Raw genomic sequence first — 19,778 nt, 5'->3', positions numbered from 1 at the left:
AAACAAGCCAAGAACAGTTATTTTGCTTGTGTTCTCACTACACAAATCCCATTTTGAGTACATAGTTAGGAGACCTTTTACAGGAAAAGCCAAATGCAGTTCCCTTTGGCCCTAGACATAAAAAGGTTCATTTTAATTTAAGTTCTGTAATGAACTATGTTTCTAGCATTTTGAAACACACTAGTATTACAGACTCCTTGATTTATGCGAGTAGACTGCCCAGCCTTTGGATAACTCTGACATGGAGACAGAAACAAGTCAAATGGTTCTGTTTGGAACAGGTTAAATCCAGACACAGGGTGCTCCTGAGCACAGTGTACTGCATGGACTAATTAACCAGAAATCACTGTGCTCCACAGCCAATAGTGTCAGTGGCCTTACATGTTCTTGTACCTGTTTTTACATTTTTCATGATCCACGTGTCACCTCCTTAGGTTACCTCAGCAATCTATTGCCCTATATAATCAAGAGATGACCAATGTTATAAAAGGAAGTGACAAGTGCAATGATGCTGGTCTATTAGCAAGGTTATCTTTCCCTCCTACTCAGCTTCCTACTAAGGAAGGGCATTCCTTCCAATGTTGAGGAGGAGTACTGATTAGAATTTGCAGGCCACAAGATGTTTTTGCATAGAATAAGTGAGAAATCAAAAGCTTGTCACCGATCCCATATTATTTCCCTAGTCATCTGTAAGGAACAAAAATTGTCCATTTTAATTTACAACTTACAAAACATTTTTCCTGATGTCTTGTCTCTGAGAAATCTGCGTTAGGCAAATCCAGAAGAAACCATAAAACAAGGAACTGAAGTTGACGTTATTCATTGTGTATGCAGTAGATGAGTGCTGTCAAAACAGCTAATAGTGTACATAATAGTCTATGAAAGCATAATTAGCCATTTTGCATCACATTTGTCCTTGAAGATATAGGAGGTAAAGAAAGTATTCTCCAAGGATTTGAGGATGCATTATGTTTACATCAGGTAAGAATAAAAACCTAGTTTTAAAACCAAAGTGATATTAGATGAAATTCCTTACCCAATAGGGCGTTTCCTTGAAATAATGCTTGCTTTGTTCCAAGGTTATTTCCATTTGCAGACATAGCATTATTGTAAAACTCTGAACTACTCAGATCTCCTAGAATTGCATCCAAATTATCCAAGTCTCCACTCATCTGAAAAAGATGCAGTAAAATACCAAGGTTATTTACTGTCATATCGCTATCCTTCAGCTTTCATTTAGCTCCTTGCTAATCTTAAAAGATATAATTGGGAGACAAATGTTTTAGTTCACTGACAGTACCTTGGGCTATCTCTCAATTTCCGAAGAACTTCAGATATCGTTTAGCTACATTTTTTTAGAGTATTTTGCTTGGCTAATTTTGAGGATTAGGAGAAACTGGAAGTACACATAAATAAAACGAAAAGCACCTTTGAATATAAACATTTCAGTCATCACAAAGATAAACACACTAATGAGAGCAAACAATGTCAAGAATGTGTACCATTCAGTGATAAATAATGTGTCATACATGAAATGCCTAATTTGATCACTGGTAAACACAACAATCCATGTAAAGCATCCACAGATTTTTCTGGTCAATTAGAGCCCTAACCTTCTTTAAAAAGGTGTCTTTAAATCAGATGCAGTTTTAACAGAAAAAGAATTGCATATATAGTGAATTCATATCTCCGATTATGTTAATTAGATCTCAGAAGCAAGTACTGAAACAACACATTGGGTACTATTACACAGTTTTAGTGACTTTTCTGTAAGTGGTACTCAAAAAAATATTACAAGGTGTTTCATTTATAGTCTGCCGTTAGCAAATATAAAAATTGTGCAGCAATTTTTTTATTTACATAGTTATTACTGACTTGGGAAATCCAAGTTCTAAGACATCAACATGGTTTCAGTAAACTCTGCCATACTGACCAGTATTATTTACTTTGAAGCAGTTCCAAATGTGACTTAGGAACTAAATACAAAAGGAATATTATCTACTGCTGCTTTCAGGAGAGTTGTTCCATGGTGATATAGTTTGCTATATTGTGACATTTCTTGGAATTTCAACTCTAGAAACAGTGAAACAAATAAATATACATATATTTATTTGAATGCTGAATATATATGTATTTGGAACAACATTTTCCCTCATTGAAGGAAAAAAAAGAGTGCGAAAACCAATGAATGAAATGAAACCAATCTATAGCTATTTTAAGTATTACACATTTTTGTGTATTGTTTATATTTTCAAAATGAAATCATGTTTTACCTTTTGCTATTGTATTGCCAACTTATTACAGAGGCAGTTACAGCTCCACTTCCTAGTAAGCCATAAAAATAAACATATGCTATGTGAAATAGCAGATGTTAAAGATCTGATTTGAAGGAATAATTCGTAAATATGCGCTACCTTAATCATACCATACCTTAAAGTTAACATTAGTCCAAGACTTCAGTACAGCACATTTGGTTATATACATATCCTGTAGTTCTCTTTGTTTGTGCTTTTTCAGTTACAATAATACTTGAGCATATAGTTTCACACCATTTGCACAGAGCTTTCTTAGAAATGTTTACACATGCATACTAAAAGGACTGTTCTATATTTAGCCATTCACTGTAATAAGAAATCATTGGTTTGTTCACTACCATCATTTTACATTATACTGTACCTCTTCTGCTGGTTCCGTTTTTATTTTCATCTCTTTTTCTTGACTAGAAGTAGGAATTGTAGAACTACTGCACTGTCCCATTTTACTATCCACACTTTCTACTTTAGGCTTCAGCTCTTTGGACAGCGGGTCCTTAACATCATCTTTATCTAACAGGTATCTTAGTAAAGCATTGTTTTCCTTCTTCTTTGGGCTCAGTTGTTCCTGTTTGACATTGCCTTCTACACAGGGCGTTGTATTACTAGCATCATGATACGTGTCTTTACCAGTAGCTTCAGCTGTGATCTTGGCTACCTCTGCAGGAGAATTACCATTCTGCAACAATTTATGTAAAATCCTATGCTTCTCTTGCAGGAGTGACCCATGCATGTTGGAGGAAGAAGATACCCCTCCAGATGTTGATGAAGAAACTCCTGAAGGACTGGTAACATTGGTAGAAGATTCTTTACAATTTGAGTCTAAAGGTGAGTTTGATGCTGTAGAATGTCCCCTTTCATCGGAGGAGCATGTGAGTAGCTGAAGCAGTTTTTTATGCCCTTTGCTTTCAGATGGTGCTCTCTGACTTTCAGATGCCTCCAGATTTCCCTCTTTACTATCTTTTTCACTAAGGAGATCCCTGCTGTTTGACTGGCAGATGGAACTTTCCACTTGGTTTTGTTCACAATACAAACCAGAAGGGCTTTTGGAGTCCTGGGTACTCGTTTTACTTTGCTGAGCTATGCTCATGTTTGGGGAATTATCCAATTTTGGACCCGGTGAAGAAAGTGTTGATAAAAGGGAAGTTCCAACACCCTCACTAATGGCTTGAAGAGCACTAAGAGAACTGCTAGAGAAAGTGCTGTTGCTGGTGTTGCTGGCAGATCCCATTGGAGAGTGCATACCTGTATCACATGAGAGAGATCAAACTTATTAGACTACAGTACTTGTCTGTATCTACTTTTCCTTTGGATTATGTGTGACTGCCACATTGAGTTAATTATTTTAAAATAATTTTTTTCCATGAAATTAGGTATACTACATTTAAGTAACACATACACGGTCATATAGAACTGTTAAAAAGGATGAAAGATGGAATTCAGATAGAAGTGAGAAAAGATGGCTTAAAAAAAAAAAAAAAAAGAGCTTATAGCAAAAATAAAATACCTGTAACTGGAGAAAACTGGTGTGAACTCATTTTTGGACTCCCTCGATTCCTAGGAGATATCATTAGATTCTGTTGGTTGGAAGTTAAACCAGGACTGCCATGCGGTGGGCTATTTATATTTAACCCATAACTGTTGTTCTGGTAAGTAGAGGACTGCATTCCGGATCCAGAGTTCACTGGTCCCATATTACCAGGGCCTCCATATCGAGTGCTGCTGAGCTGACCCACTGCATTGGGATCTCCCATACCATAGTTCCTGTTCTGCATTGGCATGCCTTGACCAGGTGACATGTTCATAAGACCACCAACAGAATTTGTGTTTCCAGCCACAGGTGTTCTGATGTTTTGCCCAACTGAATTAGGATTTGGCCGATATCCATTTTGTTCTCTGTAAGTTCAACAACATCCCCAGAAATCCCAAGAAAACAAATTAAAACCTTATTTGGAATCAAGTGCTACAAAACCAGAATAACATTATTAAATAATTTTCGAAATATTTTTTCAAAAAGAGCAGTGAGAATTCAAGCTTCCACAAAAGCAGAACTAAGCCATGCCACTCATCTATTCATTATAGAAGCGGTTGGTCCTTTAGGTGATTTGAGTTATAAGCACATACAGTATCACCCCTTCAAAAGGCTTTCATCAACAGTCATTAGTCAGATTTATCAGTTTAAACATCTTCCTTCTTCTACTCCCTTCCTGAGTCAATGCATGACACCATTCTACTGTGCACACTAATGATGCCCTGAACAATCTCAGCTACTCATTTTTCAGCATCTGCAGGCACTTTAATGCCAGAAGCAGACAGATTCCCTCCAGAGTGGCATTTCAATTATTCTTGCAATCAACAAGAACAGGTCACAGGAAGTGCTATTTAAGGTACATTTAACTTTGAGTCATCAATGATGCATCTGAGGGGGGTTTGTTGTCTTTTTAATTGGTCTGCAATTAAAAAGAGTAAGATATAGCATGTAACTGAGCATTTCTATTTTCAGTGTTTCATCATTATAAATGTTAACCCAAAAGAATAATGAATGCATAATACAAGCTCCATGCAGGTAGTGAGGATAAACCTCTCTTTTTGACTGTGATTGTCATTCTGCCACACAGTTAAGTTGGAAGTGTCAATGTTAGGTTGACACATTTATTTGTATGCTGCACAACGCTGCTTTCCAAGTAACTCCCCCTCTGTTTGAGTTTCAATCAGATAAAATATTTTGGTATACTATTTTTTTCAGGTGTCTTCAAGGTCAGATATATTTTTAAAAGCTATGACACTTAAATGACAAACAGATACCACTGATTTCACCTTTGAAGAAAGTGGGTAGAGACAAATCCATGGCGGTCATTAGTTACAGGATTTCGAAATAGTTTACTCTTTGTTTGCGCTGTCACTATAGTACCATCCGCTAAAGAAAACCGATACAATGGTGTTTCAGCATGACCTTGTGTATAGGCTGTAAAGGAAATACACAAATATAGTTCATATTTTAAAACCCAAGAATTATTAATATGCACTCTACAGATTCTTAACACCCTTCATTTGCTGAAGACTTTAAAATAAATAAATAAATGACACACCCAAGATAGATATTCAGAAAAAGGAAGTATTCCACATTTTCTCCTAAATTAGTAGAGGGAAGATAAAAGCAAACAAGATTATTCTGATGCTGCAATATTTTGTGCTTACCATGCACAGCTGGCAAAGTTCTACATTTGTTAACAGAATTCCAAGGCTGGGTTAGTAGGTTTCCATGGCTTCTCCTTGGGGAGAACAACTAATCAACACTTAAATATTAATTGCACTAAAATATACAAGTAATTAATATGGAATAGAAATGAAACTTAGAAGTCTTCAGATGAAGTATTTTTAAGTTAAAAATTTTTATTTCAATCAAAAAAATTGTAGAAACCATTGCTTTTAATCTGAGCTCCAAATTTCTTTTTAATTTAGGATTTATTGAATTAGTTAAGTTGAAGAACTTCCAATGGAATAGAAGCTCAATTTTCTGCCAGTATGAGTGTCTCTCTATTTAATATCCTCTCCACCTGAATTCCTTTGTGAATCCTTCAAAAAGGCTAGAGTTCAGAAAACTTAGAAAATGTCATCTTTCTCACTGAAGACAGTGACTGCACTTCACTTTATCTATCAAGGTTATCAAATTAGCATTACAAAATACATAACACAGGAACACTGAAACGATTTTGAAACCTTGTGTCTTGAATAAGAAAAAGGCATCAACACAACTGTTACCACTTTTTGTGAACTATCCTTCAACAAAAGAAAGGATTAATTAAAATTAAAAGAAAGTCAAACTAATGCTAAACAAAAATAACAAGCTAATGATAATTAAGGATTACATGTTATTACAGAAATATAGCTGTCACTGTCATTGCTATATCCATCTGTGGAAAAACAGCTTACTTCAGGCTCCTAGAACATGTATCTGATATCGTCCATGAAAATTATCAAAACAGACACATTAGAAAAACAAAATAACTTCCATCAGAATTCCTGTTTCTCAAGAAGTCATCCTCCTTCAGCTTGTAAATATGAGTCACAGCAATTAACACTAACAAAAAATATGAAAAAAAAAAAGAACACAGTAGAATTCAGCATTTTTATTTTTCAGAAAAAACCACAGCCACTAGAAGAAGCAGTATGACCAAACATTGCAAACAGATTTTTACCTTCATGATAGTGGCGTTTGTTTGACCATGACTGTCCATCATTATGGCATAAGAACCTCTGAATACACCGACGAATTATATCTTCAAAGCCAGGTCTCATGGAAGACCGTAATGAGTTTGTATCGATGTTGACAAGTTTGCCTGTAACAGGAAAGAAAATACACAAGTTAAACTCTTTATGACTATGCCAATACTTTTGTATAAACATGGTACATTTCAGAAGGCTCCTATATCACCATTTTAATTGTTCATCAGCATAACACCAAACTTTGAATATGCAGGAGTTACATTTATGAATTATCTGCCATATGAGAATATGATGCTGCTTGTTAAAACATCAATATTCAAAGGGATTTAGATAACTGAATAAGAGGAAGTTAAGTACCCACAGGTTAATGCTAGAGCTTTAGAAAACAGTGACTTTAGTCTCTAGTTACAGGCACCCAAAGGATGCATACACAGTAAAATTTTCAAAAATACTGACCGACTACATCCACAAATGAACATCATAAACACTAATTGGCATCTGAAAAAGCCCCATCTAGATTATATAAGTATTTCAATTTAAACAGCATAAAACACTTTAAACATTAGCTCACATACTATATAAAAATACAAGCATTCTAAAGAACTTTCATTAGATTCAGTTATGATTTAAAGTATTTCTTGCATGTAAAGGAAAGCACAATGACAACCATTTGAAATGCTGCCAAGTTAAAACACAAGTAATGCTTTATACCAAGCTGCCAAACAACAGCACACTAGCATAGAGACAGAAAATGCATCCCACAGTTGTTATTATACCCCACTGCCAACAACAATATATTGCAAAAAACAGTTGGGAATTCTCAGTATGAATTCTGTTAGTCACTACAGACACACAATTTATTTACATACTTGATTTATTTAAAACAAGAGCACACAGACAAAAAAGATACCTTCATACCTTCATCTTGGGTACATTTCTCACCTGAAAGATCATGTCTTGTAATAAAGCTCTCTGGATTTGTTGGAAATACCCTTTCTGCAGTTGTGATACGGCGTGCCACACAAATCATACAGGATTGCAAATCTGTATTTAAAAAAGAATGTTTCTTCTTTCATTTCTGTCCTGTTCTATTCTATTAAAGCATCTAATAAAATAGCTGAAGTCCCTTTCATTGTTAAAATGGAAGTATAGACAATAAGAATTGAAGATTTTGCAGTCTGTTCCAACTTAAAAATGGATTGCAGAAGCTACAGATTTCATAACATGTACCGAATACCAAAAACCTTAACTCAGAGATTTCTTTTGTGCACAGTAATTCCACAAAATTTCCTACCTTCCCCCTCTTCCATCATAGCTCTTGGCTGAGATAAAGCAAAGCACTGCATTGTTTCATATCTTTGACGTATATCCTGGTGGCTGCCTACATCTTCCAAAAGATCATGAGAGGTTTTCACCATCATCCGGCAATTGAATGTATGACTCTTCTGTCTAGGTGTTTCACTGGTCCAAGAAACTCCATTAACTTAAAAGAACACAATAAGAATTTATAAATATTTTCAGATAAAATCAATTCATAACTTATTTTTCTTAATTTAGATACCTTGTTCCTAGATTAGAGAGATTAAAGAATACTTTAAGATGCTTTCTCAATATACCATCAGTTTTATACCTTGGTATAAAAGAGTAGTATTGAGAATCAAGTACAAAAACCTCTCTCCCTTACGTGACACTTTCAGTCACTTGAAGGAGAGCTGAAAAGTCATTCACGTATTTAAAGAACAAGCACTTCCCTCAGCTGCTCTTGTGGCATTAGGAAATGTGTTCTCTTAGTATCCTTGATTTAAGTTACAGGTAAACAAATTGCGAAGGCTAAAGTACAGTGTGAATTTCCAGCACATTTATTTCTGGTGGTATGCTGTAGTAAGAACTCAGTAATATTTTTCAAAATTAACGTATTTTTGGAGTCAAATATTCTTTGTACACATTATTTGTTTTGAAAGGTTATCCATTACAAGTTGTTTTTTCTTCTCTAACTGTTTTCAAATAGCCTAGTAACAGTGTAGTAAGTCAACTTTAATTACCTGAAGATTTAGGTAAGTTTTTAAGAAAGTCCTTCCTGTCTTCTTCATGCAAGATACCGTAGACACTCGTATTAACCAAATCTTCTTGTTTATATTGCAGATACTGTGTGACATTTTCTGACACGAATACTATGTTCCCATCTCGATTTACAACGAACAGGAAACCGTCCAATGCCTAAATATTAACATGCAGCATAACATATAAGACACACCACTTAATTCTGAACATAATTTAGTTTAAAAACTATGTGGGTGATAAATGTCAAGTTACAATACATGCATTTCTTCTCAAGGGTAGAGATGAAGTTTTAAATTTTTCTCTGAGGAAATTTTTATCTGGTAAGGAACAATTTCAATATTAAAAATTAATCTGTTCATTTGTTATTCTATTGAGCTCTTTCACAGTGATAACCAGCATGTTTCATTCTTGCTTTATTTGAACACAAGATAATGAATTTGTAACATTATTTCAATAGGTGGCAAATTGAAACAAAGAGAAATTCAGTAGAAACAAGTACCAAGTCATGAACATGAAAACATTTCCACCAGCGAGTGACCAGCTAAGAGAGAACGGTCTATCTGTATCTTAAAATACTGTATTTTCTTAACTGAAAGAAAATGTCAGTATCTATGTAAAACAATTAAGTTTCAAAAGTACTTTTTAATGGACTTGTAAATATGGGATTAATTTCTAGGCATAAAGAAAAGGTATCTGTTATGTACCATTTTTTACAATTATCCTTAGGTTGTTTTACTTGATGGCAACATTTGTATAAAATGCTTCAGAATTTAGAAACACAAACCCCAGTACACATCACAGACCTCTAGTCTTTGCAAAACCTCATCCATTTATTTTAAGGCCTATCCCCTAAAAAAAGCAAACTATTCCTTGTATTACTAAGCACTGCTTTAGTAGTAATTTGCTAATGACTGCTGAAGAAAGTAAAGCACAAGAATATGAGAAAAAGCCAAATGCTATCCTTTTCTTTCCCTCTAAAGAGAATTCCGGCAATATTAAGAAAACATGATAGATTTTATTCCTGACCCTTTCAAACATAGTTCTGCATAGTTCTTGCATAGTTTTTATTACTATAGGATTACAGGCTTTATTGTAATATTTTCATCTACCTTAAATATTTGTTTCCATGGGGATTTACTAGGGCCTAATTTGTACTTGCCTGTAATAAAAGAGGTCCCAATGAATCCTTATCAATAACTCCTTGACCTGTAGAAGATACATCAGCTTTCTGAACATCATCATCATTAGCAACTGCTTTTCCTGAAACCCAAAAGATACACTTCAGTAAAGCAACATTTCACATGAAGACTACATTTTAATATTACAAGCCAGATTCTAGGAAGTATGTGAATAAAGGCAAAAAAAAAGAAAGCACGAAAGAGAGGAGGTCTCATACATTGTTAGTTGCTTAAGACTAGGAAAAAATGTCATGGCTATGTAATGCCAAACTCTTTGCTCACATAAATTGACTCATCAAAGTTCACAAGATAAACTTTTTTTGTGAACAATATTTCTTCTGATGCTTTTGGGATCATCTGTCTGATCAATGCCTGCTGAATCTTTCAATGGCCATTAAACACACTCATTATACATATTTCTTCCTTGTGATTTTATTTTTATCATCTCATCATCATTGGTCACAGTCTTCAGATGCCTTCACCATTGTTCTACAAAAATGCTTTCGCTCATGTTAACATATGCTTGTGTCTATGTATACGTATGTGTGTGTGTATATAATAAAATCACATTTTAAGAATCAAAATATCCTAAATAAATTGATTGCAGGGAAAGGTGCAATGGGAATCCCCACCAGGCAGCAGAATTACAGAAAACAAACAGTAAGCTTTGTTCTGTGGTACTTGCTGGCTGGCTAAGCAGACCACAAGAGGAGTACAACATCCTATGGGAAGATTCTCACATACTCAACTCTATAATGAAACAGAATTATTACATTAGAATACACTAGAATACACTAGAAAAACCTTAAAAACAGAAGTTAAAATTAATTTTTAGAATTGTTTTAACATGTTTTCAAAAGATGTGCCAATTTACCATGACAGGTAAAATATACAACATAGCGCACTTGATTTTTTTAATACTTTACTGCCCAAAGGAAATATGTACACTTGGCAGGCTATAGTCATTGGGGGTGGAGGTGGGGTGGTGTAAAAAAAAAAAAAAAATATATATATATACACACCCCTCACTATACATTTCTAAAACAGGTTTTACATATACCTCACCATTAAAAAAAAAATAAATTATTATACCACTTAGGTTTACCCTAGCTGACAAAAATTACCAAGATTTGATGCATTGCTATTTTCTCCTTTGTTGACTCGACTGTATCCTAAGTACAGCCAACTGCCCTACTTAATTATTTGATCTCAAGCTAAATGTATTTTAAATATACTAGAATCACATACTTAACCATTTAGGAAGCATGTCTTAAACAGCACAAGAAAACAAAGGAAAGTCCATAAAAACATAAGAGGAAAAAATAAAAATCAATATATCTGATTGGAGGTGTGCCCCATAAGAAACCAGGTATTTTTTAAGAAATTCATTTCAAAGCATTAAACTCCCTTTAAGCATGAAGTCCCTTGAAGTGAAAGACAACAGTATGTATTCTTCATACCAAAGAGTATTTGGTGTATTGTACCAGCAGATGGTACAATACCATCTGCTTTTAGCTTGTCTGCGGACTAGCTTAAGCTTTCCTAGTATTTTCAGGAAACTGATAAGAAAGGCCATACAAAGTTTTAAAGCCCTGATTCCCAATAAAAAGTAATGGTAAATACTTGTTTACTTTTAAACAGAAAATTATTTAAGGCATATTAAAGGTTTGGTTCAAGACAAAGTTTGAAGACTTTCTCAGTTACATGCTACTGTGGAAAACACTACTCAATTTCCCAAGTAACTACTGCTTTGGAAAAGGAATCACAAGAAAAATTAAATTATTTATTTTGGCTTAGCAGGGAACTGTACCTTGCTCTTTTATCTGTCGAATCTGTCTCACGGTTTCTTTTAAAATAGCACATTTGTCTGGTTTGACATTGAAATTGTCAATGTCACTCAGATTAGCAGATATCAACTCAGCCAGTTCTTCAATGTATTTGCTTTCCTGCTCTCGCCGACGCTTCTCACCACTGCAGGTCAGACTAGGAACCAAAAACATAATTTCATATACTTACATACCATCATATGCAAAAGCTGTGCTCAATCTGTGAACTTTAATGTACTTCATGTAATAGCTACCTATTAAACCTACGTAGTAGTTATTCTTCCAGCAAACATAAATCTGAAGGGGGATGCGTGTGTGTTTTGTTACATTGTTGTTTGGTTTGTTTTTTTGTTGTTTTCTTTAAGAATTTTAAGTACAAGTTTATCTTAAGAGGGTATGAGAAAGCTATTCATCAAAAAAATCCTCATGTGACTAACGTCAAATTTCATGAAAATAGCAATTGCCTGTTATAAAATTGTAACACTCATACAGAAAGTATATTTTAACATTATAAGTTACTTCCAATTTGTTTATAATTTATTAGACAAATAAAATAGAATTTTATCATTCTATGAAACCCCTTTGGTTTGCTTGTAACAAGATGACTACAGGAGGGGGATACCTCAGAAATTTCTAGGCATCCGGACAAAAATGCCACCTCAACATCCAAGAAAAGCAGAATCCCAGACAACCTATTGTTGCTGGATGAAGTCTCTCTCTGAAATTCCTTTTCCTACATAGATTAATGTGCTGAGTAAAGGCACTATCTACAGCCTAAATCAACAGAGGGAACAGTGTCATACACAGAGTATGCCAAGAGTAGGAAAAGGATGACTTGGGAGAAAGGAAAGGGACAAGAATGAGCACACCGAGGGAATCAAAATAGAATGAATATTCTTTGAGAAGAAATCAAGCAAAAGAGTTAGGAGAGTATGCATGGACCAATATTGGAGAAAACATAAATTACAAAGCAGGGGCTTAAAAGATAAAGAAAGCTAACGAAGGGTGACAAAATGAAAAACAGAATTCTTGAATAGACAGACAGACACTGGAGAAAGGGAAAGAGAAATTGAAATGGAGGACACTCACAAAGAGACACTGGGATACAGTGGGAGAATGTGAGGATCTCAAACACAATGTGTTGCATGATGGAAGTAATTAGCATGGGACAGTGGGGATGTACATAAAAGGGAGAAATATGAGCACACATGACGCCTGCTATTTTGGTGAAACTGAATACAAATTTAATAAAGGTTAATACTCTGTGGGAACAAGAACATGAAAGGATAACACAGAACACTTAGCATGTGGTGGAAAGCAATGAGGCTGGAGGGGTACAGAAAACTGAGTCCCTCAGATAACGATCTCTGACAGAGTTGAGTGAGGGGCAGGAAGACAGCATAGAATGCCAAAATTTGAGATGAACTTGCAAACTAGTCTGGAGAAATGGAAGTCAACAAAAAAAATGCTCAACCTATTGCAGTATTCAGTGCTGACCATGACCACCTGAAATGAAGCCTGTCAAATCAATTACCAGATAGAAGATGCTGCCTTTGAAAGTTCTGTGAAGCAAGAAGTTTTTCTTCTTTTGCCTTGCAATCACAGCTTCAAACAGTGATACATTATATGTTCACTCTATTAAGATTTCTGCAAGAGTCTAATTATAGTGCATAGTTCATCAGCTTTGGCATATCTACACATAATAGTAAAGTCATGTATCTTCACAACAGAAGCTGGCCTAGAGTATTTTTCAACTGAACAAAATGATTAGTTAGAACTTACTCTAAATTGCAATGAAAACTTAAAAAATATTTTTAAAAACCTTATTAAAAAAAAAAAAAAGGGGAAAGGTCTATATAAACCTACCTTGCACCTGGTGTATCACAGGGCAATGGCTTGCGTTTCCTTGACTCATTGGTCAAGCTATCCAAGGAGTTTTCTCCTAATCCACTCATCTTGACCATGCATCAGCAACTAAAAGCAATAAAATAAGAATTGTGAATGAACCTCTCAAAATAAGAATTCAAAACACAGAGGATTTATACAGAAAAGTTATTTATTTTTACCAGATTTAGATTTATGAGTATTTTTACTGGAAATCCATATACCTTTTTACCAGTAAAAACATAATATTTGGTTACCATTTTTTTAAAAATCAATTTTTTATTTTGCCAAAACAGAGGTTTACAAAGCTTTATATCAATGTAAGCAAATATAAATGTAAAAAATGCATTTATTTTGATTCAGATATGTTTAAAATTTTGCACCATAGTACTGGGGCCACTGTATAGCTCCAATTTGTCTGAAAATAAAAAGATTCTCATTATATGTTGTTTAATGTATGTTTAGATAACGTGAAAAGAAAGTGGCAAATTAACATGTTATGCCAAAATGTAGTTAAATACTAAAGATAAAGTTAGATACCATTAAAGAAAAAGGCAAGCGATACTCTGAGGCACTGAAGAACAGGTGATCAGAACACTGAAAATCCAGAAATGTTGAATAAAATTTCCTTTTCTGTATGCTCCTTTCTTCTCTTCATGTAATCTAACCACCGCAGCCACAAATAATTGTCATCCTTAGGAGTAAATCAGTGGGCTTAAATGAGAGTTTCACACGTGGCTCAGTATAAAGCCAACAGATTACTATTACCATCTCTAAATCAGCAGGTTACTATAGTCTTAATTTCATGTCGCTTGCTAAACCTCCTAAAATGACTACAGTTTTCTAAAACTTTGAGGACAAGGCAAGCAAAGACTTCAGAACTCTTTCAACTCTCTTGCTTCTGCTGCAAAGATTGGGCCATAACTCAATAAAATAATACGTTGCTTTTGTTGAAGTCTAGTTATATTAATCAAGCCTGGCACCTTATATATCCATGACACTCATCTCCCCTCATTCCCAAGAGGAAAAAGGAAAACAGTCACAGAGGAGAGAAGACACCTATACCAGATCCTGCTATGCTATAATAAATCACATGCTGAGGGAGGAAAAAAAACTTTTAAAGGGATCTATGCTATTTACCTAGCCAGAGTATTTTAGAACATAATTAGAACTATAAAATAATCTAATAATTTGTATTTGGGTTTTTGTACCACAATGACAACAAGACACAACTGGGCAGTTAGAAGTTTAGCATTATTTTATCCTTTTTACAGAAATTCCTAAATTAAATGTGAATTTAACTTACTGCAATCTAGTTCAGGCTGCAGATCTTTACCACATATAGCAAGAGCAGTAACTTGTCTTAAACATTTATTTAGGTAAGACAGTTATACTTGTTAGTTGGAGAGAAACTTTCCATAACATATAACCCAGGCACTAATAAAACTTTCAGGAAAAAAAGTTCTTTGAGGATCTCCACAAGCAAAACCCACCATTACTACAGTTATTAAAAAAACTGGCTTAGGATGACCAAATCTCTAGGAGTCAGTGATCACATATCACAAGGACAAGGAACTGATAGACATGCTTTCATCTAAATGAAGTTTATGTTAAGGTATCAGGAGCTGGTAGCCAACTGATTTGAAGCATCTCTGCAGAACAGGATCTGGGCACCCTTGTGAACAAGAAATTAGTTAAACACAAACCAGCAGTGCACGCTTGCAGCAAAGAAAACCAACCCGTTAGAAAGGCACCTAGTCAACTAACTGCTTCTAGGACAAGATATCTAAAGAAAAAAAAGTGTGTGTATTATTTCTGATGTACTAACCTTGACTGATTGGATTTTTTGCTTACTGGCTTTTTGTAGCAAAAAAAAAATACTACTACTTTAGTTCTTTCTAAAGTCTAAACTGAAAGGGCAAAGACACACAAGAACATATTTGCATGAAGCAGTATGGGAGTTGCTTGCAATAGCTGATACTGTTGTTGCAGGATATTAGCTATGGGTGGAGAATTTAAAAGGACATTCTTACACAAGTACAAACCTTTGAAACCTAGACAGGACAGGACTGCTGGCTGCACTGAGGAGCAGACACTGGATTACTCTGGCACGTGTACAAAGCTCAGAAGTACAATGGCATCTCTTTAAAGAACAAGTTCTCTTTGCAATTAAGCAAATGTTACAATGCTTAACAAAGTTGTGTTCATAACCAATCCTCATCCCAATTGATAGGCATTAGGAAAGGAAAGATAATATACTTTGTACTTTACAATAAATTAAAAATAACAGTAAAACATAATCTTGCATTTGAAATAAACAATTACAAAAAATGCCTAACTGTAACTATGGTCATGGACTGCACATATAAGAAGTTGGTTTTACATCTAAATATTTGATATAAAACTGAGACGAATAAGACAAAGCCCAATATACAGAAAGATGGAAGAGCAAGCCTGAAGACTTTTATTCAATCTATATTCCTCCAGGGCAAAAACCTCTCAAATACATTTATAATGGCCCACGTTAAGTGAAGTTCAAGAAAAATATACTGTTACACCACGAGATGACAGTATAGCACTGAACAACCGCAGAGATAATATTTTCTTCAATTAAGCAGCTGAATGAAAAACTACTCATCTGAACAAGTAGTTTCAAAAACAGATTATAGAAACAGGCTATGATCATGCAAAAAGCAGTTGATTATCTGAAGCTGATGCTCAGTAGAGCATTTGACTCATAAGGTCTTATGCCTACAGACCTCACAGCTAACGCTGAATCCTGAGAGTCATTCTGTAGGTGACACACGCACACACTCCAGGATTGGAGCTTCCCTCCCTGTAACTGCATTCACAGGCAGAGTATAGAGCTGCAGGGTTAAGAGCTACTGCGGAAAGAGAAAGGAAGAGCCTAAAATATAAGACTTAAGGATAGCTCAGGAAGGGTGTGGGCACAGCAAGTATGTCAGAAGCCAAGAGTAAATTCTATTTAAGAGGAGGAAAGATTTAGAATACATTAAACAGTTGAAAATACGAGCTAGGACAGACATTTCACCAGAACATAATTTTGCAGGTAACAGGGTTGCATTGAATGAATTAGAATGAAAACGACACTTCTGGTTTAACATCTACCTGTACTGACAACTCACAATATGATTAAATACAAACCCAAAAATTATTACATGATTACAGCATTTGAAACATGATACATATCAGAGAATACAACCCTTCTTCTCTTTCAAAAAACGTTTCAGTGCCTAAATATAGCAGCTTGGAGAAGGAAGGAAAAATTAGGTAATTCATGTAGGCTGTTTCCCTACTATTACACCCAAGTAGCTTGTGGTAGTTTATTCAGGCCTGAAGCTGCAGAGTTCCTGCACATGTATTTTCCTTTCCCTAAGAGTATCATTACAAGCTGAGAAGGCATGTAATGCCTAGAACAACTCTGTAACTGCTTAGCTAAGCAAATTACAGAAGCTGCTTCCCAATACAGATGGATTTACAGTACAAATTGTTAAGTCAAACTAATTTCCCTGCTATAGGAATTATTCACAAAAGAAGCTATTACTCAGTGAGTTAATAATGAAAGAAATCACCACTTAAAAAGTACCAGGTGTTATATTTATTCATTGAATATGAACCTGTAATTTCTAAGGAGCTGAAAAGTTTTCCCAAAAAGAAATACATTCGGGGGGTTTTAGGGAATCTTCTTGAAGTTAATCATTATTTCAAAAGACAACTCCAAAACACAGCTTTCAAAAGTTAAAACTTTTATGCATTTTTACTACTAAAAGCTAAAATGTTTAACACAGCCATCTTTGTAAACTTACTCTCAGAGCTAACAGGCAATAGCATTATTTCTGGCTCCTGATCCTATAACGCTGGCTAGAAAGACTCCTCTGCTAGTTACACTGCACAATATTACCAACCTAAGTGAAGCATTTTTTAAAGAAAAGAATTACACAGTGAACTTCTTTCTATTATTTGTGTAATTAAAATAAATCTAAAAGCTAGCTTAATTTGACTCGATGAATAGCTCAGTTACTATATAAAGCCAGGCAAATATAAGAAACTATGTTAAATTTTAGATAAGTATAAATTACCCAAACCACAGGAATGATAATCTTTTGTCATAGAATATTATTTTTACTCAGAATACTGGAAATACAGATATGACAGCAACCTCTTCCATGAAAAATCTGACAATTGTTCTGCTATTTTTCTTCAAAGCTGCTTGCATGTATAAGCTCAAAAAGTAGACGGCAAACCTACTGCATAGAAGGATAACTAACAGGGGGACTGTATTATGAACTTGAGCTATCAATACATACTATAATGCACTTTTTAATGAAATGTGTATGCAAGTATTTGCTTAAAATGCAAGAAGCTACATTAGATTGACTGCATATAAGGATGAAGAAATGCTGAGTATAACTTCTACCCAGTGATATATAACTATATTTTTCTAAAATTTATCTGTTCCTAGTTTATATAATTTATAGCGAAAATTTCTTGTGACTGCCAAATTTTAAAGCCAGGTACTTAATGAATGATAATTCCTATGTATATAATAATATTTAAATGTTTTCTAGTCTGATGTCATCAGCACCAGCAGCTAATTTTAATTTCTAAATTAAACTGCCCATGTTACTCCACTGTATTGGAATACTTTGTCATTTTCATCAAACATTTTATAAAATAAAAGCATTTCATGCTATGCTCCATTTAGCTATTGAAAACAGATGACAAAAAGCCACCCTTTATTCTGTCCAATATGATTTTCCAAAAGTTATTTGGAAAAACAAAGCCCTAGCTCTTGCCAAATAATTTAGAAAGGTATACATTTGTATGAAATAGGGAATGGAAGTAAATATGTCCAGAGCCCTCCGAAGTTTATAGTTAAAGCAAATTTGAGAAAAACCAAGATGATGTAAGAGATGGTTCAAAGTCTTCAAAGCAAGACATTGTTTAATTCCATCAGTTGTAGCAGTACCAAACCACTATACACTGACGTTCCTAACGCCACCAGTGGAGTGGAACCAGAGGCAGCAATACTTGGAGAAAAAGTTCCAAACTTTCATGATGATTTGCAAATACTAAATACTAGTTTCTGCATTACTATTGATATAACTTTTCAGATAATTTCCTAAATTTTCCAAAATTTTTCTCACTTATCAAAAAGGGGAAGCAAGAAAACAAAAAATAACAAAGACCTTTTTGTTCATCAGTGAGTGCATTGAAAAAACTTTTGTCCTTATTAATAAGGTACATATGTCTACATCCTTTGCAATGTACTATACACTTTTCACATGTCAGGTTGATTCATTTCTCAGTGAAAACCACAGATGGATTGTTAAAAAGGTACTGATTTTTGCATGTGACAGGTAAAACAAGTTCTAGTAATTATTAATCCATTCATTGCAACAATATATGTACAGCCTTCCAAACAAAAACATAAAATTTAAATAAATCATCAGCATTTAGGACTAGCATTTTTCAACGTGCCAGGGTTTCAGTAGTTTGACAGGCTAAAAAAACAAAAATATTATCTTCTAAAATTCTGTCCTGGACTACCAAGAAAAGGATACATATGTCAACAATACAGTATGTTTGAAATCGGGAAAGTTCCTAAAGCCATTTCCTAGAGAGCATTCAAGTCAAAAGGACATCAAGAAGTACTAAGCACAGTAAGCAGAAAGTTTTCAGCTTGATAGTTTCTTCCCTGCACTTACTCACCTCACCCTCGCACAAATTGGAAAACTACTAACTTAACAACATCTATTAGATTGCGTTCTGCTAGTTTGTCTTTCAATGCACTGACTTCCTTCTCCAACTCAGGCATTACTTCCTCATGTCCATGTTCTCAATAGTTGTAGATGAAAGACCTATTCACCAAATAGGACACAGCAACTGGGAAGGTTTTGTCCTAACAGGGGCCCTAAAATATAAACAATTAGATGCTTCAGATTTAGTTTTTGTATTTGTTTAGCTGAAATAGTTGGCCACACACACACAAAAACAAAACCCACAAAGCACAACTATACAATACTAATTTAAAACATATCCAAACTAATTTAAAAAATCATAGTATTTGCATAAAAACATTTTAAACTCTTCTTTGGTCTGTGAAACCATCAACTTTTTCCTATTCAAAATATATGTACTCATGATATCTTGCAAGCTTGGAAGTTTTTCTGTCTGACTTGATTTCTTGTTTGAAAAATTCACTTGGGAAAAAGTATAAATTGGCTTTTAGCATTCCCCAGAATAATCCAATTAAGAAGAACTAAATC

At 34.5% G+C, this 19,778-nt stretch overlaps 1 protein-coding gene across 8 annotated transcripts in view; it reads right to left on the bottom strand.

Annotated features, from left to right (window-relative positions):
* Positions 1-19,778, bottom strand: part of NCOA3 (nuclear receptor coactivator 3) — an 88,454-nt gene that overhangs the window by 11,655 nt on the left and 57,021 nt on the right. For 6 of the 8 annotated variants that reach the window (XR_012648755.1, XR_012648760.1, XR_012648762.1 and 3 more), the window contains exons 4-14: positions 13,471-13,578; positions 11,589-11,761; positions 9,760-9,860; positions 8,582-8,756; positions 7,834-8,022; positions 7,482-7,583; positions 6,512-6,652; positions 5,130-5,277; positions 3,820-4,208; positions 2,677-3,557; positions 1,037-1,172 (exon numbers count right to left, since the gene is read on the bottom strand). Coding sequence is in view for 5 of the 8 variants with exons in the window: in XM_075018801.1 (XP_074874902.1) it covers positions 1,037-1,172; positions 2,677-3,557; positions 3,820-4,208; positions 5,130-5,277; positions 6,512-6,652; positions 7,482-7,583; positions 7,834-8,022; positions 8,582-8,756; positions 9,760-9,860; positions 11,589-11,761; positions 13,471-13,568 (2,533 nt within the window). In the remaining 3 variants the exon portion in view is untranslated. Of the gene's footprint in view, positions 1-1,036; positions 1,173-2,676; positions 3,558-3,819; positions 4,209-5,129; positions 5,278-6,511; positions 6,653-7,481; positions 7,584-7,833; positions 8,023-8,581; positions 8,757-9,759; positions 9,861-11,588; positions 11,762-13,470; positions 13,579-14,028; positions 14,086-19,221; positions 19,424-19,778 lie in introns of all 8 variants that reach the window. The other 2 variants (XM_075018811.1, XM_075018822.1) reach the window with 2 other exon arrangements.

Source organism: Buteo buteo, chromosome 2, assembly GCF_964188355.1.
Source record: "Buteo buteo chromosome 2, bButBut1.hap1.1, whole genome shotgun sequence".
NCBI classification, from domain to species: Eukaryota; Metazoa; Chordata; class Aves; order Accipitriformes; family Accipitridae; genus Buteo; species Buteo buteo.
This window is presented reverse-complemented; position numbering and strand designations above follow the sequence as displayed.